Genomic DNA, 26,926 nt, shown 5'->3' on the forward strand with positions numbered 1-26,926 from the left:
GAAACAAGGAGGGTTGGAGAGCAGTAAAGCTCATTTCTTGGCTGAATCCTGAGGTGACTGAGTTACAGTGCATTTGAACATGGATGAGAGATGGGGAAAGTCCAGGGGATTACCAGGTGGAAACCTCTGGGAGAAGCTGGAGAATCCTGGAAAAGGCTCTGTGAGTGTCTCACTGGATGGGAAATGAACAGCACATGCAGGTGAACTGTTGATACAGTAACATACATAAACACACATGTACATACACACATAGAGCCACACAGCCCCAGGCTCCCTTCTTCTGGAGTCTGCACAAACATCTCTGATGACAAAATGAGCATCACAATATTGATTTCCACTAAAGCAGGACCAGTGATTCCGTGATGCAGGGCAAGGATCTGGATCTTGGCTATTCAAGCCATGATTTACCCAGCTGTGCCCACCTGTATCATGCTCTCTCAAAACAATTTTATTTCAGGGCAATAAATTACAATAAATTACTTTTATCTGAAATTACAACAGAGTTCAATTCCCCTGCAATGAGGAACAGGCAGGATCCAAACATAAATGAGGATTCTTTTAGCAGATGTGGAACTTCCCTGTGCCTGGGGGGCTCAGGGACTTGTGTGACACCTACCCCACACTGCCCCCAGTAACTGGATGTTGTGTAAAGGCATATAAATATCCACCTATCTATTGTTTAAAAAAAAAGGGAAAAATGTTGTTTATTAGAGTTCATCCCAGTATATGTAGGACTGTACTTTGAGAACAGTTATCTATGTCCTTTCCCCCAAAACAAGAAGGACAACTCCCACATGTATATGCAATAAAACTGTATTTTTTGTGTGGTTTTGCCTTTTTTTTTCTTTTAATACAGACATTTGTACACTTTCTTACAAAACTGCAAGTAACTACACTTCTCTTAAATCATTTTTGGTCGGCAAGTACTGTAAAATCTTTGTGTGCAATTATCATGTATTTACAGGGCCTCGTGTTAGTGATTTTCAGTGATTATTACAATAATGTCACACACTCTCAACATAAGACATGGCTTAAGATAAATATATTAGTAAATAAATATTCTGAGAACATATTTCCATACATGAAATGTGCTGCTATACATATACAGAATATATACAAGATGCTTTCTAGCTTTTAAAACATTTTTAAAAATGGTAATGAAGGAGAAAGAGCCCTTTGACCATATTACAAATCTTTACAGCAAATTTTATACAAAACAATTTTAAGTGCTATAAGACAATTTTAATTAAAAACATTTTAAATAGTGCCTCATGAGCCAAACACAACGACAACTGTTCATGTAAGTAGTAGAAAGGCATTTTGTTATAAAAACCATCTATCATGGCCAGCTAGCCTGTGAGTCTGCACTGGACAGTTTTATGTTAAATGGCAGAGCCAGCACAGAAGGCAGGTGTAGGTGTCTGTGGTGTGGCCTGCAGAGATTTGTACCAGCAGAGATTTCCACAATGTGTGGGACCAGCACATCTGGGATCACCAGGAGCCAGAATATTCAAATCTTTGTAAGAAACACTTTTACCACAATATGCTGTTTCAGTTACAGAGTACAATGTATCCTAGGTGGCCTTTACAGTGCCTCACAAAACACCAAGCAGAATAACCAAGCTAGTGTACCATAGCTTCTAAAATGCATTTCTTTTTTAGTGGTGGAAGGAGAGGGTAAGACTTAAAAATTATAAAAAAAAAAAATTCCAAAAATGACAAACCCTTAGAGTTTGTTCTCCCAACACATACCACTTACTTCAGTCATTCAGAGAATGAATAAGTTTTTAATAAGCTTTATACACAGAAAATGTGTTTATTGAAATTTTTCTTTTCATCTTATACCCAGATATTGCCTTGTATTAATTCTCTGAACAGCTGAATTTTGGTGCTTGTTGATTGAAAAGATGTAATGTGAACTCCTTTAGGTGGAACTTTTTTCCTAACTTACTGGGTATGAAAGCAAAAGGAAATAGATGAATGTATTTATTATTTCTTAGACATCTGTTTCCTTCTTTTAAAATAGTTCATTTGGGACTACAGAGAATACAAATTAGCTTTGCTGGTCTCACAACCAGCCCAGTGCTGTCAAGGACATTGCTTTGGCAGAATATGAAATGTACATCTCTATTTCTTGTCTTTGAGTATCTCCAAAGTGTACTGAACTTAGAACAAATCTTTTCAGAAGACTGGCACTGTGGGCATTAAATACTTAGTTTCCCTTTAGAAGAATTCCTGCTGTGAATACACCACAGGATGACACTGTGTCCTCAGGCACATGCAGCATGACAGGCAATTTCACCCATGCTATGGTAGCCTCTTACTCAGAAGCTGCTGTTTCCACAGGAAACAATTGCTATCAGAAGTGACGACATGAATTATCTCATGATAACAAACATCCCCACTAGGACAAGAACAAGGACAAAAGGATGTGCCCAGGCTAATGGGGTACAGAGAGCACTCTGTACACAAGACAGAAATGAAGCACAACCAGCTGGGCCCAAGAAACCTTTAAAACAGATCAATCTATGGAAGCTACATCAACCACAGCAAAGAAGAAAACAATGATCAAACCAAGTCCCTCACTTTGCCACACACACAAAAGGTGACAAGCACTGTTCCCTTAGGCATGCTTGCAGCCTGGAAGGAAACAAGAAACCCTGTTTCCAAAATGAGCCAGCAAAGCTGTGAGCACACTGCAAGCTCTGCTTTCCTGCACATGCCAGCATTCCTCACAGCTGTAACAGGGGCTACAGGTGCCTGAAAAACTTCCTATGGAAGGAAAAGTTCATTACCTACAAAGGTAATACCTTTTCTAAGCACTTTGTTCGAGCATCTGCTTGAGGGAGAGGTCCCCAGTATTCTTCACTGGTCAGAAGATACAATGAGGTCCATGGTTTAAATACAGAAGTGAGGATGAGAACAATCTGAGCTCTCAAGTTTCCTTACCCCCACTCTGTTGAAACTAATCCTAAAGGCAGGACACCTTCCTAGCCAAACCATCAGAGCAGCATGAAAGGGAGGACGAGGGAAGAGGAGAAAGGAGACAGTCCAATGCTTCACCTCCCTCAAAATCACTCACATAGCTTGCTGGCTGCTAGGATTTGCTACTGGGATCAGTCAGTATCTGAGCATCCATTCAGCAGCTGTATCCCTCTGGATTACTATATTTCAAGGTGCTATCTGGTTTCTAAGGCAGGTGTAGCCCTGAGCTTATCAAAGGCTGGACTCCTTCAAGCAGGAGATAACAGCATCTACACATAGCCTGGCTTTTTAACACACTGTGTTACCTCTCAGCAAGAGGTCACTTCTAAAAAGAAAATATAAATAACACTTTGTCATTAATATAGAAATGGCACTAGAGCTCAGAAATGCTCCACACCACGTCCCACATGGGCTTTGCACACAAATCAAGGCCTGAAGCTTCAGGCAGGAGGGACAAAGGAGACAATCAAACTGATGTGAACACAGAGGAAGTAGGGGAGGGACTTCTCCACATTACCACTTTTGTGTGTTTGTCAAAGCTTAAAAAAATTAAGTCCATGAGAATTTGGAGTCTCTGATCAGCTCCGCTTCTCCATCTGGGATCATCTGGGCAGGTCTAGTCACTGATTTGGCTTCTCTCCAAGGGATGAGATCCAGCACCTGAAGGACAAAGAAAACTAAGGAACATTGCATGTAGAAATATTGCACACGGTTTGGGCCCCCAAACAAGACCCTCAGTGAGTGGAGTTTCACAGAGCCAGGATGCTCAGAGGGCTGCAGCACCTGGAGTGCAGGGGCTGAGGGATCTGGGCTGTCCAGCCTGCAGCAAAGGCATCCCCAGCAGTGCCTGCATGGAGGCTGTCCCAGGATGACAGCACAGTCCTCGCACCCATTCTGAACAACAGGTGAGGAAGTCCAGCTGAAGTGTGAGATGTTCACACTGGATATAAGGAAAACCTTTTGACCATGATGGCAGTCAAGCACAGGAGCCCAGAAGTGGACTGCACTCTGTGTCCCTGAAGGTTTATCCAGCCTGACTGGATACATTTGGTCTGACAAACTTGGTCTGGTCTCAGAGCTGGCTCTGCTTTGAGCAGGGGGGTGGAACAGATTATGGCCTGAGGTCCATTCCCAACTAGGGTACCTTGTGATACCATGAACACCCTTTAAAATAACCCTGGCAAGGCAGGTAAGAAATATCCCCCTCTTTCTGTAAGTGGCTGTTTTTTCCCCCTTGTCCATGTCCACAGCAGAGACTTTCCCACATATTCCTCTATGGCAATTCCAAGATTTTCACCTTTTTTTTTAAAAAACCCCTTCAGCTTGTCTGTTGTCTGCCACAGTGGCATTGCCTGCTTAGGCAACTCAGCACAGCTGCCATGACCAGCACAGGGTCCCTTGCTGTAGGAACTCTAACGGGGGCCCCTCCCTACAAAGGATGAGCATGAAAGCTTTTATAGGGTTAATTATAAGTTATCATCTTCTCCTCCTCTGGCTTACCAAATGAGCACAGGTAACCAGAGAATAATACTCTGGGGGAAATGCTTAGTCAATAATCTGCTCTTATGTGAAGGATGGAGTAACCTTTATGGCTGCAGGTACCTAGGCAGGTGGCAGCATTTCATACACTAACACAGAAAGGTAGCAAGTAATCAGAAAAAGCACATATGTTACCTGTGGCCTTTGTGGTCATCATAAGCTTCTGGGAGTTCAGAGTGGGACTGGGAAAGGGCATTCCAGTTTCCTCCTCCTGAGAGTAGTTCTGCTGCAGGAATGACGTTGCCTCATAGCACACCTCCCTCTCCACCTGTACCTCTCCAACACCTTGACAGTGCAGGTAAGTGTCTAGCTCAGGTGTTCCATCCCAGGAGCTGCAGCCTCCTATGTGGGTCCCTTGGTGCTCTGGTGGTAGGATCAGCTCACAGTCTCTGTCTTCAGGAATGATGGGAATGCGTTGACCCAGATCACATACACCCTTACAGCAGTTTGGCAAGGTGTCATCAGGAAGCGTGTACTGCACACTCACTGCATAGTCTTCTGTATAGCAGCCACCACCTCCACTGCCACTGGTGCTACTACAGGCTACCTGCTTCTCTTCATAGAAGCAGCAGGGCAACCCCTCATATTTTACCCCATCTGTCCTATGTAAGTGGTCTGAGTTAATACTGTACAAGCCTGGGGTGTTCCCCGACTGTGGTTCCATTCCTTGGCCACACGTCCCCCACAGTGGGGAGCTAAGGAAGAGTGCACCACAGTCAGCTGTGCCACTGCTGGGCTCCAGGGCAGAGTGCTGGAATTCAAAGCAGCACGCGCACGCCTGCTCCGAAACCGACCCTGCCACCTCTGGATTCTTCCAGTTCCTTTTAACATCCAAGGCAGCACCAGCAGCGGCCTCAGGTCCTCCCTCTGAGGTAGTGCCATTTGGATCCCTGTGCTCTAGTGAGGAATTACTGCTATAGTTCATATCCATGCTGCAATTAGACAGTTGGTCCCCTGAGGAAGAAGCTGGCACGGGCCTGCAGTCAGCACCCACCAGGCCATGAGCTGGGAGCTCGTCCTGGTGGGGGCCCTCCAAGAGCACAATGGCCCCCCTGCTGGCAGCACCGACCTCAGCCGCCCGGCAGGGGCTCCTGCTGCGGTACACGTAGGGGTCATAGTCACTGCTCAGAGAGCTGCGGAACGTGGAGCAGCTCCCGTAAACCCCCTGGTTGCTGACCTCGGTGCAGTCAACCATGGAATCGCTGGAGGAGCAGTGGCACTGACCAGAGCTGCTGCTGCTGCTGTCACTGCCAGGGCAGTCGGCCAAGTACCCGCTGCACACCGAGCGGTGGCCGTGGTAGCAGCTGAAGCTGGAGGTGCTGCCGCTCTCCAAGCGGGACGAGGGCATCACGTGTACCACAGGAGGGAAGAGCACGCTGCTGCCAGGCTGAAAGGCACGGGAAGGACCCTTGGAGGCGATGCCAGCTGGAAGCTGTCCATCTTGCTCAGGGTAGCTAAGGCCTTGGAAGTAGTAGTGCTGATACATGGTCTCGTATCGGGAAAAGCACGCCGCTTTGGAAAAGTTGCGTCCGCCAAACTTGGGCCTGCGGAAGTTGTGAGCAGGAGAGTAAGCCCTGTGCTCCAGGCTGCAGTGATGGGTGTTTAAAGCATGGTCCAAGTGAATAGGCTGATAACTGCGGATGTAGGCTGGGGAAGGGGCTTGGTAGAGGCTCTGCTCCCCGTGTCTCTCCACTGTCAGCAGGGTGATGGGGTTCCCGTGGGGGTCCATGCTGGTCCGGGTGGGATACGCTGTGATCTGGCTGGCCCTGTGCACTCGGCCCGGGTAGTGCACAGGCAGGATCACCCTCTGCTGCCTGCTGCGGGCTGCATTGATGGATTCCAGACAGATTGGGGCTGCATTCCCCTTCTTCTGTTCTGAATGAGAGAAAGAAGAATGGAGAAGTAGAACTAGAAGGGAGTAAAATTACTCTATGCAAGAAGCATATTTTGTTTTCCATGACATTACATTATGCACCAATTTTTTACACGGAAGGAAATAAAAGCAAAACAAAAGTCAAAAGCATGTCTGGAAAACTTTGAAACACCCAAATGTATTTGCTTAAAAAGCAAAAGAAGTGAATTTATTTCAGATACTGTTCTCATATACACAAAATCTTTTGCTAACATCTTGCAAAGGCTGAGAGAGGCTGGAAGTCATTGCTCAAATTTTCACTTTATGCATTTTTACATAAACGTGCAGCACCAGAAAACTTTCTTAAGACAGAGGAAATGAAAGCAGGAAGAGGGCAAGTAAGGGAAACCATGGAACACCATGGAAAAATAAAAGCCCATACATTGTTTTCTTTGTAATTCCCAAGGGAAAACATATCCCTTTTCTCCGTGTGTCCTTGCACTCAGGGCTGCACAACACAACACTGCCCTCAGCTGGGCATCATCCCCAGCCCAAGGTTATGCCAGGGGCACTCAGCTGCTCTGGCTATGTTACAATAAGGACTGAGAGCTCCACGGCGATTCACAAACAGGGACACTTTTTATTTCATCTTTTCAGCTGTCTGAAATAAACAGGACACCAGAGCATGCAGAGTGCAGCACTTACCTATGATGTTATGGCGGCAGTGGGGGCAGGTGTGGTGCTGCAGCAGCCAAGGATCCACACATTTCTTGTGGAATCTGTGAGTGCAGGGAATGACACGCAGTTCCTACAGGAACACATGAAGCACCATGAAAATCTACTTCTTCCTGACAAGGGAATTTTTCACAGCTTGTTCCTAGTTTTTTTCAACCTGGCTATTGAATGGAGCAATTCCTAGTCTTGAAGTGCTAAGAAGGAAAAAAATGGCATCAAGACAGCCAAGAGCACAACAGGTAGTACTCAGCTGTCTCTAAAAGAATAGTGTGCAGGCACCTTAGGACTCTATGCAGATACAGGACATTTCTTCAGGACACTTTTTGTAGTATGTCCCTATGACCCAACACCTTTAAGAAGGCCATCATAAAAATTTTCCTTACTATATTCAATGAACTTAAAAACAAAAAGAAATCAAGAGCAATGATGTACCCTCCCTACAATTATTCACAATGGAAAACACTCAGGTAAAAGCAAAACCAACTCAGTGTATATGATACTTTTTCCCTTGCCCAGAACTCTTATCCTTCAGCTATGATCTGTTTACAGGATTTCCTGATCCTGATGGATATCTCAGAAACCTGCAACAAATCTTTCTTCCAAGTACTGCTGATGTCTCCCCATGAGCTTAGGTTTTCAATTTCTAACACGCTTTGGCAAGGAGTTCCATGGGGCTACTACCTCCTGGTGGAGAAACACCACACAACTTTATTCCCCTGTCGCCAAGAATCTGGGTCTAAAGAGTTCTTGCCCACTCAATCATTCAGGATTTTTTACAGAAACCATTCAAAATGTTTGACCATTTTGTGACTACCCTTTCCTGAAGCACCTTCCTTTCCATTCAGTATCTTTTGTGAGTTGAGGTCAGAAGTACGCAGGACTCAATGTGAGAACATGACTAAACTTACACTGTGGTGTAATTTTGTTTTCTGTTCAGCTCTCTAGACTTTTCCATCTTATTTCTAGAATCTGATTTACCTTTCTAACTGCCACAAAGCAGATAAACTGCCACCAATTTGCTTTCACAGAGCTATCTAAAGCATCAAGATCTTGTTCCTGAATAGCAATGCTCAGCTCCCAACCCATCCCTGATATATGTGAAGCTCTTCCCTGTGTCTGTCACTTCAAGCTGAAGTTCATGCTTGAATTTCCTCTGCAGTCAGTTTGTACAGCCCTTTTGAAGTCCTTGTCTACCTTCATCCTTGCTACTCTGAATAATTTCCCATCAACCAATTCCATTAAACTTTCTATTTGCACTTTGCAACACTCAAATATGCAGCTGCTATTTTCTACTGCCTTAAAAGTTATGACTCTTTTATCATAAAATAAAATGTCTTCACATAATCTTTCTAGTGGAATTTGATAGCTGTGAATATTGACAGCCTCTATTTTATGTTAAGGAGCCAATTTTCTATTTCATCCTTTTGCTGCTTCCTTGGGTTCCATCATGGACACCAAGCCCTGATGTCAATACAGTGATTGTAACTGAGGAGTCAAAAAACTGTTCCTGAATGTTTTGACCTCTCTTCCTTCTCCTCCTCTGGTTTCCCAGCAGTGCTGTGTAATTGACATTTTTAAGAGAGGGTGCCATCAAATCTTGAAAAGCAAAACTCTAAGGATATTCCTTACCTCCAGCAGAGCTTGCACACATCATCACCTCAGTGCATGACTTGTCAAAAATACCCAGAGAACCAACTGCTGAGGCAACCCTGCCTTCTTTGTGACTTGTTCTTCAGAAATGCAAGAACAGTGAAGGTACCAACTTGCCAATGGGATCTCTCACCTCTCACTTTGCAGCACAGGTAATTCAGAGCTGCAGGATGCAGCTGAGGCCACGCTGGCTGCTCAGTGTGATCAAACTGAGAAGTGGCACCACCTCAGCACAGAATGTCCCCAACAGCCAGCCACGCACCACAGTGCTAAAACCACCTACATTCCCAGCCCATGGTGAAGAAACCTTCCATCCTTTACCTCCCCATCAATGTACTTCTCCAAGCAGATGGCACAGTCAGAGGTGGAGCTGCTACTGAGTGTATCCAGTGCTCCACAGTTACTTTCTCGATGTCCCTTACTTTTGGACTTAAACTTCCTGGTCTCCATTTTCTCCAGTGCTTGCACTGCAAGCCTGTTCATGGAATTCTACATGAGAAGAAACAAAACAAAAAAAAAAAAAAAAAAGAAAAGAAAAAAGAAAAAAAAAAGCCAATGCTGCTGTGTAAGGGACTAGAGTGTAATAGCAGAGAAACACCACCATAACATATCTTACAGATCATGTCAGGCCCAAGGGATGTATAATTTATTAAATTAAACAGAGAGAAGGCTAAGCAGAATTCAGATCAGAAGCCTCATGGAAAAAAATGTATGCCACATGCAGAAGTGAGGATGATAAACTACTCTGAATTAGAACTGGATGAAGGTGCTGACAAATGGGATAATACACTGCAACTGCCCAACTGATAGGCAGCAACTATTCAAGCCAACATATAAAACTTGGCCAGGAACTTTTGTATCAGTATTGATTGTAATGCCCCAATATGCTGTTACCATCATATTACCTGGGGCAATACTTGAGAAAGGGATTAAAATGAAATATTACAGTGAGCTGTATCATTTCCTCCAGGACAAACTCTAATTATGTCACCTGGAATTTCTCCTAACCAAACTTTTTACCTTGAAAACCCCTCCCATTTCAACAGATTTTACCCTATTGAAAAGATTTGTGATTTATTTTCAATCCTCTCCACAATACAGCAGCAAGAGTCTGGACTCTTTAGAAGTATATCAGTGCTACTGAGAACCTGTGAGCAACCAGAAATGTTCTTTCTTCCCAGTGCCTAACTGGACTGCTTCTGCACTGTTTTCATTCCAGGATTTAACTGAACAAACATCATGGGTCAATGTAAACCTCCTTTAAAGATATTTCCAAGTTCTTCCAAAGGCCTACACACATGCATAAAACCACAGAGCCAAGATGGTTATTGTAAGTCAGTGGCCTGCAGTTCCAAAAGTTGCAAAGCACATTTTAGGACAAAGTAAGAGAAGCTAACTTTCAGCATTTGGTGAATTCCCACTACTGCTCTTACCTGACTGCGTCGCTGTTTCAGTTTGATCTTGACAAGGAGAATGAGGCAAACCAGAGACACAACCACAAAGAAAGCCAGGAAAATTCCCATGTCAAAGTATTCTGTGGGTTGCTTAAAAATGAAAACAAAGGTATTATTACTCCTTCCTTTAGATCATACTCAAAGCTGTTGTTTCATTCTCTTTTAATTTCTCAGGGGCCATTGCTGAATGTCCACAGTCAGAATGGCAGAAGTCAGGGTACACATTGTTCTGTTCATTAACTGGGATTCTCTGAGACAAAACCTGTGTTTCATGTGTCACTGCAAGTGAACAGAATATACAGAATGCCAAGCATGAGATGGCAGGCTTACAATCTCTGAACTGCAAAATACAGGTTTCTTAACAGAGTGAATCACAGCAAAACTAATTTTTATAGCTTATTGAGTTGCTCATGCATGTAAGTGACTAAAAATCAACATTTGATTTTTCAAAAAATGGCCCACTTCTCAAATACATCTCTCAACAGAAGGATTCCATTAAAACAAAAAACCAAAGTGATAACTGGGACATTGATGACCTTCAGTTTTGTTCTTCTGTAAACTATATGTAGAGAGTGTTAGGGAAAAAATGTAGAAAAACTATTTTATATTACAATTACAAATATCAGATAATCTCATAGTTAATCAGATAATCTCATGATTAATCCATGTTTAAAATACTACACAGAATTATTAGTTAACACAGGGCCAACTGCCTTTCAAAACTGAAGCCTTAGGAGTGTGCAATAACTAAGAAAAAGGAAAACTTCTACTGTGTGAATTTTTTGGCCACTTCTATGCTCAAAAGTATTCTTCTGAAAGGCAGCAGATACCACATTGTGGATTCTGTACTTACATCAGGTCCAGCTGCTTGCCCACAGTGCTCAGTTTATTTAGGTCAAGAGAATTTCACATTTATTAATGCACACAGGGAGCACCAGAACATCTTCTCACCAGTGCAGGGAGCAAGCCCTGCCTGCAGTGACAGCAGCACTGTGGTACCCAGAGAAAGGATGTGAAAGTCTCACCCGTGGGGGGCGATGCTGAATCCTGGCCCGTGCCACTTTCTGCTTGTTCACTATGTTCATCAGCTTGACAGCATCAGCACCTTTCACATACACCACTGGTCTCTTCAGAGGGTCCTCTGAGCCCTGGTTCAGCTAGAACAAAACAAAAATAGTCTTCTCAAAAGGCATGTTTCAGGAAAAATACCTTCCTTCAGGACAATGCAGAGAATGGTTAAGGAGTGTGAATGTGGAATTGATTTCAAGCACTTTTGTTCTCTTCTAGCACAGACCTTTAATTAGGTATCCCACAGAATTAAACCTGAATTATGCTGCCTTTTTTTAAATGATTACTTATAATTTTTTTTTAAGATTAAGGACAAGCAAATGCTATTTCTGAACAGCCTCTTTACCTTAGCTGCATCATGTATCAGTGCACATATTAATACTGTAATGCTAAACCTCACAATGAAGAATAAAAATCTGCACATTCAAAAAAAAACTGTCCCTGCTACGTTTTATCAATCTTTCAATTTCAACATTATTCACACAAAAATTTCCTCAGCTTTCTGAACAATCTCATATCAGAGTCCTTTCTTTCAGGCTCTTTGTACCTAGCCAAGTTAAGTTAGTAATTTCTGATGTTTAACTCTACAAGCTCATTCAAAACTACTTGAGCTCTAGCAATGATGAGACTTACTGACTGCAGGATGGGGGGGCCTCAAAGACTAAAACATTTGAGCAGACCACATAATTCACCCTGAAACTTCCTTCCAGGCCCAGCTATGCTTTGTCAAAGAGGCCAAATGGCAGAATCAGAAAATAATGTGTGTGGGGAAGGCATGTGATGAGTCCAACCTCATGGTCAAGGCATGGTCAACTATGACATCAAATCAGGCTGCTCACAGCTTTTTCAGTCAGATGTTGAAAACCTTCAAGTGTGGAGAATGTGCAACTTCTCTGGCCAACAAATGCAGAACAACAATCTGCTAAATTATACACCAGAGAGAGTTATGACTACACAAGATAATTGTTCTGTTAAAGAACAGCACCAACACAATAAATTCATATAGCTTATTCTGACTGACAAGCAAAATATGAGTGCAGAGGCTGGTGGATAGAAAACAAGCAATGCACTGACAAGCAGATGGAAAGGTACAGGGGAAAGGAATGAGATGACAGGAATGGGAGCAAACAGAACAAGAATATCTTATGGCTGAGATTAACAGATCTGCATTGTTGATAGCTACCTGTTAGTTCTGCCTAAACCATGCAGAAATTACCAGCTGACTGGTCCATCATCCTGATTAAAGGACTCTACTTAAACTGACCAGATGATGATAATAGATTTCATTGAGACTTTTTAAAATTGATTCTTCCTAGTATTTGACAGTTTTTCTGAGAACACTGATCAAACTGCTTTTAAGGCAGGTGTCTTGTGATGAACTAAAAACTAGCTGCAGTATCCAGGGATCCTGTGTGTCTACAAGCCTTGGTGGCCTGGGGCCAAATCCAGTCACTGTCCTTCCATTCCCAGACACTCTCTCTCATGATTTCTCGCTCAAGAGAGAATTCTCCCAGTTCCTCAGTCATTTTTGCACATTGTCAGACTCTTGCTAACCATGCTGCTCTGGGGGCTGTTACTCCTCTTCAAATATGCAAAAGTAAAACTAAGAAACAAGTCAGACTTCAGAGGGCATTTTAAAAAAGTTTCATTCCTAATTTACAGTAGAAGATACTCAGACCAATGGGAATAAAACCCATTTAGGCAAAGTCCTTTTATTTGGCATCTACCAAATTATCTGAGGACAATTCTACTGGTCAGGCCTGCCTTTTATAATACTCCCCTCCTCCTTTTCAAAGAAATCTCCCTTATTTGTTCTAGTGCTTGGTAACAAGCATACATGAGAAAACTTCCTAAATAGCTCCCCTCAGTGTCAGGATAATCTTTGAACCAAAGATAGTCCAGATTACCTCATGTCAGTTTTCCCTCCATGTTATCTGTCATTGTTTTCCACAATTCCATTTTGAGTGCCAAAATGGTATTTATTTTAAAGACCAATTACTTAGCACCCAAATGTCAAAGGTTCTGAAGACTTTAGATGAGAATCAAAATCCACTAAAAACAAGCATCCAGAGCAGCATGAGAACAGAGCCAATGCAGTAACTGTAACTTCTAGAGTATGAAAGCTACATCCATTCATTCCTCTCCTGTTTGTTTCCACAGGCTACTGCTCCTTCATCTAACAGAGCCTACTCACTGTGTCAGCTACTGCTCTAAGCCACTAACCTTCTTCCATTTTACTGGAACACCCAAAATATTCAAACATCCACTAGATTGGGTTTCCAGCTCTTGAGGACAGATGCACCCAGTTTATTATTTATAATCAGGCAAGGAAAGCTTTTGTTGTTAGAGGGAAAAGAGCAAGAGACAGTAACTCAGCTTCCCAAGTCCAGAGCAGGGTGGCTCAAAGTAACCAGAAGCTGTAACACAGAGGTAAAAACCAGAAAATGACAGATCACATCTTTGTAAAGAGATTTTTCCTGTATAGAAAAGGGGGAAAAAATATCCCTGTGGATGTTTTCAAGATCAAGGCTGCAACTTTGATGCACATGCAGACCACAGTACTCAAAGCATCCATTGCACAGGATCTTCTGCATTCCTTTGTCCAACAGATTTCAGAATTAAAGACAGCTTCTTTAATGTAAACATTGATGATCTCCTTTTCCCCCAAGAAATACAACCTGCACTTAAAAACCTTCAGCTCCACTTGTTTCTGCTGTAACAGAAACAGCAGTTTTGTTCCAAGACAAAACAGAACCAAACCAAATGCAGACTATTTTTGTGCTTATGTTTCTTCACTGAAATAACCCAAAATTAGCTGAAGTATGCTAAAGCCTTTCATAGGGCTATTACCTCACCCACTTCAAATAAAAAGACCAAAGTTATAACAAGACTTGGAAAAAGAAGAAAAACCCTGCTTGTCCACAAAATACACAGGCAGAAATCATCAGCTGTAAATGAGAAAGAAATGGTTATAAGCTTTAAAAAGAAACTTATTTAGAACCAGGTTTGAAAGTTGTTTCACAATCTCAAAAATAGCAGCTGTTCAACAACACTATTGATCACAGGCAGGATAGGCCAAACATCCTGTGTTTTGTACACAGAGCTGGGCAAAGAAAACCTCCTTGATTAGATAATGGGCCACCAAAAAATTCCCTCCATCCTCTTTCAAAACCGTAATCCCAGACCTGAATTCTGGATTCTAGCAGAAGCTAGAAGAAAAATCTAGCTCCCCAAAGTGTTCCCTTTCTGCCAGGTTCCCAACACCTGCATTGCCTCCTGCCTGGCATTGCTCATACCTGATCAATGGCATCTGGGTTTTCAGAAACATCAAAGATGACCGCGGTGGCTCCTCGCTGTACTGCTCGCTTTGCCTGCAATAAGAAAGACAGCATCCTCAGTCCCACCCCAAAAGATAACTTCTTAACTCCAAAATTACTCCCTCTCCTCACCTCCAGACAGAAAACTTAACATTTTGTGTTTCTGTGCAGTTAAAACAAATGACAGGACAATTACAAACAGGAGTTCCTGAACCAGCATGGAATGTAGTTAAACTTCACTACAGCTTCTAAAGTGTCTCTGCTCCTTCCTTCTCAAACTCCTCTTTCAACAACCTTTTAAAGGGATTCAAATGAGATTTAGACCCTCTAAAGACTTTAAGTAGAAGAATTTTTAAAAATTTTATTATTTTCCCTCCATTTTACCTGCAAGTGCCATTAAAAATCAATTTCCCAATGACTTGGAGTGGAGACAAGCTCACTAGTGTAGAAAACTAAGGCAGACAGGGTTCTTTATACTTTTTCGGTGTCATTTTCACAAACTGGGATATCACAATCTCAAAATGTGCCTCAGAGGATACTGCTTTTTCTGACCATCAGAGGTCAGAACTGTTGCATACGTTTCTTATGCTGATCAGAGCTATGTAAGTGCACAGCTTTTCTTCAAATACAGTCCAAACCTGGAGTTACCAACTGCACAGAGAAGGCATTAGAAGATATTAAAATCCTCTGGGATAGAGAAAACAAGGCTAACACAGGGGTTTTATCCTGTTTCTGCCACTGTGCCTCTGTATGTACTGTTCAAACGTTGCTCAATGGCTCCACAAACCAGACATTCCCAGGAACTTTTCAAAATCCTACTGCCTTTATGGACACAGAATATAAGAAATTATTTCTCCAAGCAATGACAGCTATCACCACCACAGTACTAAACAAAAAGGCCCTGCCCCTCCACAGAGACTACCAGAACCTGAACTTATATTGAGATATAAGAAAAACCAATAAAAAAAATTATGAAACATTACTCAGCAGTTTCCTGGAAAAAATGTTGGCCAATACAGAGAACTTGGTTTGAATACATAAATGTCACTTGCTTTGCTCTATTCTCATATTTTATTTTAAATCAAAAAGGCCCATCAGACAGCACACGAGGGAAACCAACTCCCAAATTAGAGCTTTTTCTCAGCCCACCAGGTATTTGTCCCCTTTGAAGTCGGCACACCTGGTTAATGACTAAGAACTGCTGGGGAGGAAGAGTTAAAAGGAATCCACCACCCATTCTCCCTTGCAGCAGCCCTGAGGTGAGGCTCATGCAGGTTTCCCTAGAAGCACCCCTTACACACACACACTGCTTATTGAACTGCTCAGGCTATTTAGATTGTTTCTTCAGGATGATCAGCCAACAAGCAAAGCCCCTTGATCTCTGAAGAGATTTTTGAAGAGATTTTGCAGATCAGCTCCGATAAAAACTCCTTAATTGGGTGCATACACTGAACGAGCAACAAGTTTCCACCAGCAGGTGTTGAAAGAGGAAAAGCACCGAGTAAAAAAAAATCATGCTGCGGAGTTTAATGGCAAATGGGGGTGATCTGTGTGGCCATCATGCCGAGCGTGGGGCTCGTTCCACTGCGGCCAAGCGGGGTTCGTTTCATTCGTTCCACTGTGGCCAAGCGGGGTTCGTTTCACTGGGGACAAGCAGGGCTCGTTTCCCTGGGGCCAAGGGAGATTCGTTTCACCGAGACCAAGCCGGGCTCGTCTCCCCGCGCCCTGCGAGGCTCCGGCCGCCTTGCCCCGCTCGCCTGGCCCGCGGCCCTGAGGGCTCAGCGGCCGCGCACAGCGCCCCCCTGCGGCCGCAGCGCCCCCGCGCCGGAAGCGCCGCCTGTCCCCGGCCATGGAGGGGAGAGGAAGGGGCCGGGGCCGCGGGGAAACGCGGGGGTTTATTCCTTGCTGGGGTTTAAAACGTGATATCCAGGGAAAGGCGCTGCTGCCTGGAGGTTTGCTCCAGCCAAACCTCCTCTGCCGGAGGCGCTGAGCACTCCTGCATGGAGTGGTAAAGAGGCACGGCCCGCAGCGGGAGCTGGGCCCAGCCCTCTCCGGCGGGCTCGAGGGCCGCCTGACGGGCCAGGTTCCGCTGGCCAGAGATCAGAGCGCGGCTGCCTCCGCCTCCCCGCCTCCAGCTCGGCTGTAAAACCGGGCACTGCGGAGGGAGGACAGCAGGGCGAGCGGCGGGGAGCGCCTCTGCCCGCTGGGCATTGCCCTCCTGCCCTCAGCCCCAGGTGGCGGCCGGAGCGCACCTGTGACCGGGGCTCCGGGCAACCTGAAACACCTGCGGGCACTGCCGGTCCTTCTGCATCCCAGAAAATGCCTTTGAAAATACCCTGTCCCCCAAAACGTCTTTGAAAATACCCTGTCCACCTGTGACCGGGGCTCCCGGCAACTTGAAACGCCTGCGGGCACTGCCGGTCCTTCTGCGTCCCCGAAAATGCCGCAGGATTGTTAAAGTCAAAACGTCTTTGAAAATATCCTGTCCACTCCTCAGTAATCAGGACAGCTCAAAATAACACAGCAATGTTAAGTCCCACTTAAAATAATGCCAGTCTGTAATAGGCACGTGATTTTTTTCTTTTTAGGCTAGCCGGCATTTAGACTCCCTTAAAAAATTTTTCTAAGCAAAGTGACCAAACCTACGTCAAAAATAAACACAAGCTGGATGAGAGGGAAAAATAAGCTCATACTTTTACATTTTTAATACTTGTGGCAAACAATCAGACATTTCCACAATTCAATTCCCATTCATTTGCCAGGCCTATTTCTTTCTGTGATTGTCTTCTGTGGCTTAAAACAAATGACTATCACGATGTATCAGTATTCTTCCCCTTTTGTAAAGACTAATAGAAAACAAACAAAAAAAAGGTAATTGTACTTCTCATAATTCAAGTGATCACTTTGTTCTTAGCGACAACAACCTCCCAGTCCATGTCTGTATTCAGAGTTTATGCTACTACAGAACAATGGACGTTACCAATAAAATGCACATTAAATACTGTCTCAGATTAAAATCTGGCAGAATTTACTAGACCTTGTAATCTAGGTAAGATAAGAGGATTTGCATGTGACAGAAGCACAAGAAAAATACCTCTCCACATCTCCAGGCCTGAGGAATTTTAAGTTATTACCTCAAAGAACACCAGAAAGATTTTAAGAGCTTTGCATTACCTCCCTGTGGGCCAGGCAAATACAATAAGGAAGTAACAACTTCCTTGATGAGGCAAACTTTCATCCCAAGGGACCAGATAATTATTAAACAGGTGCACTGTTCCTCTCGTTCACTCAAGTCAGGTAGGGCAGCAACAATCAAACAGTAAAGTTCAGCTCCATCCTGACACCTTGAAGGACTTTGCATGTTTGCACATATGAACATGGCACTCATCTCCTCCCCTCTGCTTTCTAGTATGGTTTTATTCCAGTTATTGTTTCAGTTAAAAGGCTACAGTGGAGAAACCATCATGAGAAAAGCTGCTTAACAAGGCTCCCCTTTAAGAGAAAAATCATACCAACATCAGCCTTTATTCGTTACATGTAGTTCTTTGCCAGAGTTAGAATTCCCTGACAATATCCAGCAGTATTTGCACCTGAGGACATAACACTTTAATCTAATAGATTTCAGAGAGTGAATAAATTACAGATGAGAGAAAGACCGAGGCTCAAACTCTAGGTGTGGAGATCAAAGTTCATTAAGCACTGCAAGCTCTGCCATTTTCATCAACATAGTAATGCATTACACATCTATTAAAGAGAATACCTTTTGTTGAAAATGGCTATTGGCAGAACCAGATCACTACATATAAATAAACTTTTTTAAATTAACATCCTGGATAATACTGATGGACTGAAGGGAAAAAAGTATGCTTTAAAAGTATTGGCTGCCTGTAAAATCCACAGGCATATCCTGGTTATATAAAATGATGTTCTCACAGATATTTTTACATTAAAAACTACCTATCCCTCTCCCTGGATTTGTTCACCCAACTCTAGGTATTATTTTCTTGGAACTTAGTACACTCTAGTTAACAAATATTAATTATAATTATGGTACGTGTTAGTTACATGAGCAGGTTGATTTATTCCCTGGGTTAAGAAACTCACAAAGCTGGGGAAGAGGAGTTTGGGCAATGGTTTAAGGAATAACCAGTACAAATGCCAGTAAACTCCTTTTAGCAAACTATTCCATTGGGTGTCAGCATTATTAGCTGGTCCTCCAAAATGAGGACACGGTACACAGAGAACAGTCCTATGGATCCCAAAAGCAAAATGCTGCTAGAACTAAGGGTAACAGCACAGCTCTAACAGGTATAAGAACAGCTTTTTCCCACTGCCATTCCTTTTTTTCAGTACATCGTGGTTTCTGGGGCAGAAAATATGGTATTACTCTAAATCAGTGCAGAGTCTGTTGAACACAGTAGTCAATAAAATTGATTTGTATGTCCTTATTTAACTGACCCAGCCTGAATTTTCTCTGTCAGTTTTTGAGGTTTTTTTTCCCCTTCAGTTTCTCTATGAACTAATAATTCTTGAACTTGAGGCATATTTTCTGGATATTCCCAGCCCATCAGATCCAACAGTCTGTGTCAGATCTCTCTACATGGTGGAGTCAGCGTCATTAATCTGACAAAAGAGTGGGATTATGCAAGCAGTGTTAAGTGGAACATTTTTCATAGCTGATTCTATCATCAGCTGTCTTCTGGTGCTTTGAAATAAGAGAAGTCAGCCTCTCACCCAGTGTACTGGTAACACATGAGCAGCACTCAGTGACATGCAACTTGCAAACTCTGTGACTCCAAGGAACAAGATTTTCAATGAAAAGCTGCAGTTTCTTGTTCTACTGCTCTGGAAATCTTGGCTGCTAGGGAATACAGCTGAAGGAATGAGGTTTCCATCTGCAATATTTCACCAAAATAAATGATTGATATAGCAACTGAGTGGTCTTGGTCTTCTCTTGAGCAGACTCAAAAGTAACAAAGTCTGTTCCATTATCAATTGATTTGCACCTGTTTTCTCCATATCAAATGACACCACAAAGACATAGACAATATTACTGAGATATGATACAGAATATGCTGTACCAGATTCTAGAATATTGGCTTTTCTAGTAGAGGTTTGCTGTAGTCGTGTGGTTAAACTATGACACTTCTGCAGATTTGTCTTCATTTGATTTTTATTTTTTTTCTTTAATATTAGCAGAGGACAACTTTGGTGCTGAAACAAGCATGAGGAGCCTACCTTATCAGGGTTTAACTTTCTGCAGCTTTGAGAAAACCTCAGTTAAGTCTGGACAAACCCATGAAGTCCTAATGATGAGGAGACCACTGGTTCCTATATAAATGCAGGATGAATCTGCAGGTTGTGACAAGGAGATGTTGCCAATGCCACTTTGCCATTCCAGTCAGCTGAAATGTATTCTGACCCTGATGCTCTCAAAGCCCTAAACTTTACCAGGAGAGAGGAATACCTTAAAAAACCCTATTAAAACAAGCAGTGGGTATAAACTGCACCCCCATTCTGTGGATGGCAGCACTAGATTTTCAGAAATGGCATCCCATGAAGCTAGGCAATAACATCCAAACCTGCTCATCATTAAGAACCCTACATAAAACCCACAGCACTGTGCAAATACACCTTTTCTTTGCAACTGTGAAAATGCAAAAATGTGTTTCTCTCAGAGCTACACAGAATACAAACAACATCTGAACAATCCAGGCCTCTCTCTTTTCTCCCCCCACACTGCTATCAGGTTCAATCAATCACAAAAAAATACCTTGTCCCTTGAACCAACACTGGAGCTAGCAAGCCAGGCCACAGGCCAATTCTGCAGGGCAGAGGAGGAAGGAGAAAAGGACAGCCATCTACTTTGCAAACAGCACAAGTTACAAATTAACCAACTGATGCTTCAGACCTGTTAATGTACAATTCCCTGGTAATTCCAGAAACTCAGTTAAGCCAAGCATAAACAGGATGCCATTTCAAACCTTTTCTGAGATAATGAAACTGCAGTCTGAATATTTCTGTCTGAAAACAAAGGCAGAGTATCAAAACAAGACAGTCAAATCCCCATGTATCACACCAGCATAAAACTCTTTCCTGACTGAAATACTCAAATTCTCTGGCACCTCGAGGTATGTTTTATACTCAAGTCCTGTCTTACACAGCATTACAACAGTTGCTTACCAATTAAGAAGTATAGAAAGTGTGAAGCTGCATTTTAAAATTTAAAAGCATAATCACAAAACCAATGTATATTTCGGTAAATAAAAAAAGAAACCTTAAAAAGCCATGTACTTGCAGTTTTAAATAAACTATCACCTCATGCCATATATAATCACATCAATAATATATATATACACACCAGTGTGACTCATACCACTCAGTACTGAGAGGCTCTCAGATGGTTAAAATGAAGAACAAGAAAACTAAAGTGTCTCTCTTTTCTGGGGTTAGGGAGAAATGCTGTCATCAGTTCTGAGTCTAGACCGAGTAAACCAGTAAGAAAGGAGATTTCTTTAATCCTGAACACAGCAAAGCCTGCTGGCTGCACATCTCTTAAGATCCATTTCAGAGTCATGGGACTCAGTCCCAAAGGCTGAGCTCTGCTAGCACCAGGCTGCAGCCCAGCAGCCTTGTTGCTATGACAAGGCACAGAGAGAAGGGTGAGCACTGGCAGAGATCAAAGGAGGGGATGGGGTCTTGAACTAGATTACATATTCACAGAGAACCTAGCACACTCAGCAAGAACTGGGTGGCTGCATTCACAATTGATGGTTAACCCTTCAAGCTTTTCCCAGAACTTCTATATGCAGTTACCTTTGAAATATAATGGTCACAAGATGAGGATATTTTAGGAATTATGTACTAAGCATGTACTATATCATAAGCTATAAAATACCACTACAGCAAATTCAGATAATTCTTAACCTTTTCACTGAGGGTGTACTGAAAGGGGATGGATAAAAACAACAAACTAGATCTAAGATAATTATGTAAACATACATGCAAGCATGTTGTGGTGCTGAGAGAATAAAAAACAGAGATATAAGAAAGCATTGGAGGAGCTGTAAATTAAAGAAACTATTAATGCAGACCACTATAAAAAGGCATCCCTGCAGTACCCAAGCTGTTTAAAAAGAATGTACTGAAGCTCCTCCTATAGGCATGTGCTCTAACTTTAGAATTATAAACGGCTATTTATGTACATCAAAAGGGAAAACAAGGAATTATAAGAATTGTCCTGTATTTAGAATGAGAAGTGGCAAAACTTTTTAAAATTGTTAATAAGAATTCCCTCTAACCTCAGTCAGTGTAATGGGGAATGCTCAGGATCATCTGTCTTGCTTAGCTCACCCTCAGGAAGCTGACCTTCATCAATAGGTTGGTATCTACTGTGAACAAGGACATTTTAGAGATAACACAATAATCTGAGATGATGAAACAATAAATCCATATCTCAGTAGTGACAGAAAATGCAGAGCTCTTGGCAGGGTTATTAAGTGCCTGCATGCAATCCCTAACAGTATGTTCAGATAGACATGATATATACCAAGGTGAGTTGAGAAGAAGCAAAGGTATTTTCACTTCCACACATATCAAAGTGCTCCAGTCCATTGCCCTGGAGGTTCTGTCCTCTTTGGCAGGGAGGAGCATCTGCATCCAAGACCACAGAAAGGCATGTAAGCCCTACTGAGGTACTTCAATCTTTCTGAATGGACAAAAAAATCATGTGGGATGCCCTTGGAATCAAGTAGGATACTGCTGATTCTGTGAGATCCTTCCTCTCTACTACTAGAATCAGCTTGGGTAATAAATTCAATAGTAAAAATCTGTATGGTGGGCCAGTATTCCAGTTTAGCTAGCAACTTTCCATGTTCATGGCTGGCTAATACAGGATAATATGGCCCTTCTTCCAAACAGCTATCCTTGGTTTTGGATTAGTTTAGCTTCAAGGTCCCAGACTGTGGTGGGCCCTTGTAGTTAGTTTGTTGACTCTGTAAAAAAAAAAAATTAAAAATGAAAAAAAAAAAGATAAAAAGAAGGGGAAAACAAAAATGAAAAAGGTGGAGGATTTTTGTTACAAAGGGAAACTGGAAACTTCTCTCCACGCAAGCAGAGACATGGCTGTATTGCAGAGGCCTCGGGGCAAGGATTAAAGAAAAACAAAATAGAAACCCTTCCATCTCTAATTAGGGTCTTCATTTGCCAAAGAGCCATTCCACAGCGGGAGGAATTACATTCAAGCCGTTGCTTGGATAACGTCTCCCAGCAGGTTGGCTCCTCAGAACAGGCTACTCTGAGCCAACAATTTCTGGTTACTTGGAGGCAAGCAGCCTGCATATTGTTTTAACTGGCCTGGCTTTTACAGCCAGTTTTGCTGAAGAACAATCTTCTATTCAGAATGCAGAGATAAAAGCTTCACTTGTTTTGAATTTGTCGCCAGTTTCTTTATCCCTTTCTTTTTTTAAACATGGGAATTATAGGTTCTGGAGATTGCATTATTTCCCTTGTAGACTTCAATGTTTTTCTCCCTCTAGCCACTTGATTCTTTGCCAGTGAAGGCTGCTGTCTGGAGTCCAGCCATTCATCAGCCCCTACCTCATCATTAACACTGTGGTGCTGGCGGTCACAGCTCATTGCTGGCGACAGGAAATCCTAACTTGCAAGAGGTTAACCACAGCCCATAAACAGTCAGACTGGCTCATTAGACCCTTACACTCCGCTGAAGCGACCCTCTGGGAGTTTCAACACCATCCATGGACCTCAATCTATGGATTCTGTGCTCCTTGCAAATGCTTCCTCCCCCCCACATCCATTTAAAAGCTCATTATTTGCATCCTCAGTGCTAAGGCCCATCTTCCTATCCCAAAGGAACCAAGTTATTTGAGTATTTTGAAAAATAACATGTCTGTTCTCTTGGCTTACCAATTGAACAAACCACCAATGGGCCAAGAATGGAGAAATTAATGCACTAGAATACATACATTCTTGTGATATTTTTAGTAGTCTCTATGAGAGTTTTATATCCCTACTGAACAGTTCTAAGGCCACAGCAATGCAAATACTAATAATGTATAATTAATCTGTATAACCTAATTCATGTCACAAATATGTCCAACTCAAATGTTCAAAAACTAACCTGCTAGAGTTTTAAGTAGCTCAGTCAGTACTCCCTACACTGACTAAAAAGCACTTCCTACTCATTTTGAGTTCACAGTATGATCACTTGTTTCATTTGGAGTCATTTCCTTGAACTCAGTACAAATGTTAAATCATCATGTTATCCAAAACCGCACCTCTAGATATCACCTGGTCATCAAAAAGATAAAAAGTTTAGAGCAGAAAAACGTGTTCTGGCAAATTATCTCAAAGCGGTAGGATATGAAGCACAATTTGTATAATTTTTTTTCTCTTTCCTTCCTTTTATTCTTGTGAAAATCATTGCAAAACATTCCCACTTTATGTCTGTGATTTTTCAGGATCCAGCTTTTTACCACTGTCAGTTGTATCTGCCCAATTTTTATTCTGAATATTGGAGTCCCTCTGATGCAGCTCTGGTTACATTCCGAAGTTCTCCAATTTCTTTCAAAGCCTTCTGTCTCCTAGTGCACCAAAATTAGGCATGTCACTCATCTGTGAAGTCCTAAATAATTCCATTCCCTGTCTCCATATCTGCTCCTTATTTTCTTCACTTTCTGGTCCATTTATCTGATTCTGCTTGCCAGGTTTCTTTTGTGCTCATTTCTATACTCCAACTCAGCAGCACTTACTTGCTCTCTCACTTTTCTGTTTCAAAACTCTTGCCACTATGCATTTCTCCTGTTAGAGAAATAGGTAGATTGTGCATGTAAAACAAAAACAACTCTCAATGTTTGAAAGGCTTCCAAGACACATAAAATAATGAGGGTCCAGAAAGTTAAAAGACATGAAGCATTTATATATTATTATGATGATGATTTGTAAGTACAGCATGCCTTAAATAATTGTGCCTCAGTCTTTACTCAGCCCTTTGACTTCCATTGGTTTCACTGGGAGGTCTGACTGAGCTGAACTCCAGTAACACATGTAATGCAACAACAGCTGCTTCTTTAGCTTAAGGGAGAGGCAGCTGTGCTCCACAGTTGCTTAGAAAGGAGTGAAGATGGTGCTGGGGACTGCTAAGGACTCAACTCTAAAAGTGGACTTTTATTTAAAGTAATCAATCCAACAATGGCAAATCTCAGGAGTGCCCAGAGGGAGAAACACGAGAGAGAGCTTTGTTCATGAATAGCTGATGCTTTTCCTAACTGTGCAGGCAACACGGAAAGAAAGTTAGTCAAATAATACAGTAGCAGATTGCTGGCACCAATGGAAAGAGCTCAGCACTAGCCATGAATGAAAACCTGACAGAGCCACTTCTTCTGAACTGCATAACCTGATTCAGCCCTTGTTTGGCCCTTCCTTTGAGCTCTCTCCTCTTTGGCTTTGATCCAGTTCTTTTCTTTCCTTCTGCATCTTTCACCATACAATCCATGCACAAATCTTTCCTCTCCCCACATTTCAGCTGGCTTGCCTGTCGGTTCTGTTTCCTGTGCTCAACCTCTCCCTTCTCTCCTCAAAGGGACTGCAGAAATTACAGTGGAAAGCAGAGATGGAATGAGAGGATTTAAAGAGGGAATACATGAGAAAGGTACTTAAAAACTCAAGAATTCAGTTCTAATGATGACACTGCTGTTTCATGCAGTGGCCACATGCTCTAACACTCTTAGATTGCAGCCTTTCTTCCTTTTTTCTTTCCCATTCAAACCCCCTTCTTCATCTGTTAAAATAGCCTTGTTGCTGGAGTATGGCCTGTGGGGGTGAACAGGCAAGGAGATGGGAAGCAGAAATACACTGAGCTTTTGGCAGAAAAAGCTCATTTTTTTTTCTTCTTGTCTTTTTCTGTGTGCCATTAAGAAAAGCCATCTCCTTCCTGAAAAACCATCTATTATCCCCTCTTCTGATCTCATCTATGCTGGAGTTTTGTTAGAACTCTAGCAATCACTGTGTTTATATGGTGCAGAGGTCTGATCACACTGCTAGCACTGGGGAAGTAAGAAAAATTAATGTTAAAACATAAATGACATCAAAAGTACTTGCACAAATAACAGTATCACTTCAGATATCATTTTAAAATATGTTTTATGGTTGTTTGAAATGGATTTTAACATTTCATGTGTCCTGGAGATTATAAATGGTGCTGAAGAGGGGAATAACAAGAAACAATCATTATGATATTACACTATTTATGATGTTCTTTGGTGCTTTGGGAAAATTATAATTTTCTCTTTCTCAATACATTCTTTAGAACACAGTAAAGACAAACACAAGCATGGCAGGGATTACAATTATATATACTACGTTTTTTCACAGTAAACCCTTATTTTAGGTAGTGCTAAGGTAACAAACCTTGGAAATAAAAAAAATTAATGCCAAGTTAATAAGACTCTTAAAGAACATGACTGATTCAGAAGGTCTGAATCCTTCACACTAGCCAGGATGCTATTTTTCCCCATTAAAAATCATATTCATTTTTCATTACAGAACAATGGGGTTGACAAAAACAATAGGTTTTGTTTTGGTCAGGGTTCTGGCATGCTTGACACTGCAATATAGATCTGACAGCTGGTCCACAGCCAGAGGAGTCTGGTCTCATTGAAAAAGCTTTCTTCTACCTCATAACAACTTCCTTCTTAACACAGAATGTCTGGGAGTTCAAAACAACCAAAATTAAGTTTATACTGCAAAAAACCTTTCTCAGTCTGTAGTCTGACACATTTATGCCCACACAGCCATCACAAAATGTAGACCCTATCTCCTCTTGTTCCTACCTCTGCTGGACTCTACACTGTCAGCACAAACCTTCAGGTGAAATAAATAAACCAACCGGCTTAAAAATCACTCATACTATTACTTTTCATCCAGATTGACGAGATTTGGCCATTAATTTTTGAGACTACTGCCTGAAAAAGAATTACAAATTCTTTTTGGATGCTGTTTGCAAAGAAGAAACACAGGCTAACAAACAGAAGGTAGAAAAGGTCTCCAAATTGTGGAACAGAAACCATAAAAAGGATGTCAGCTACTTCAATGGAGAGAAGGTTTCCTGAAGTGACAATATTTCCTACTGCATGCAGCAAGGACTCAGCACAGGGTGCCTTATGCAGCTGTCACTACCAGTTGAAAGTATCTGAACAAGTAAAGTTTTGGAAACATTGACCAATGGTTTTAGGCATGTCTCATTAATTTTAGATCTTAATCTATGGCATAGTTCAGTCCTAATTTCTGAACAAGTTTAGCATAGAAGA

The 26,926-nt window shown here is 42.2% G+C and overlaps 1 protein-coding gene across 1 annotated transcript in view; it reads right to left on the reverse strand.

Moving 5' to 3' along the window:
• Positions 1 to 797: 797 nt before the first annotated feature.
• The window catches only part of ZNRF3 (zinc and ring finger 3), a 65,930-nt gene continuing 39,801 nt past the window's right edge, over positions 798 to 26,926 (reverse strand). The window contains exons 3-9 of the mRNA XM_054288915.1: positions 14,580 to 14,654; positions 11,241 to 11,372; positions 10,195 to 10,305; positions 9,083 to 9,250; positions 7,082 to 7,184; positions 4,660 to 6,399; positions 798 to 3,645 (exon numbers count right to left, since the gene is read on the reverse strand). Coding sequence (XP_054144890.1) covers positions 3,602 to 3,645; positions 4,660 to 6,399; positions 7,082 to 7,184; positions 9,083 to 9,250; positions 10,195 to 10,305; positions 11,241 to 11,372; positions 14,580 to 14,654 — 2,373 coding nt within the window. The 3' untranslated portion in view covers positions 798 to 3,601. The remainder of the gene's footprint in view (positions 3,646 to 4,659; positions 6,400 to 7,081; positions 7,185 to 9,082; positions 9,251 to 10,194; positions 10,306 to 11,240; positions 11,373 to 14,579; positions 14,655 to 26,926) is intronic.

This window comes from Melozone crissalis, unplaced genomic scaffold, assembly GCF_028551555.1.
Source record: "Melozone crissalis strain CALT ecotype California unplaced genomic scaffold, PUWL_Pcris_2 ptg000063l_1, whole genome shotgun sequence".
NCBI lineage: Eukaryota > Metazoa > Chordata > Aves > Passeriformes > Passerellidae > Melozone > Melozone crissalis.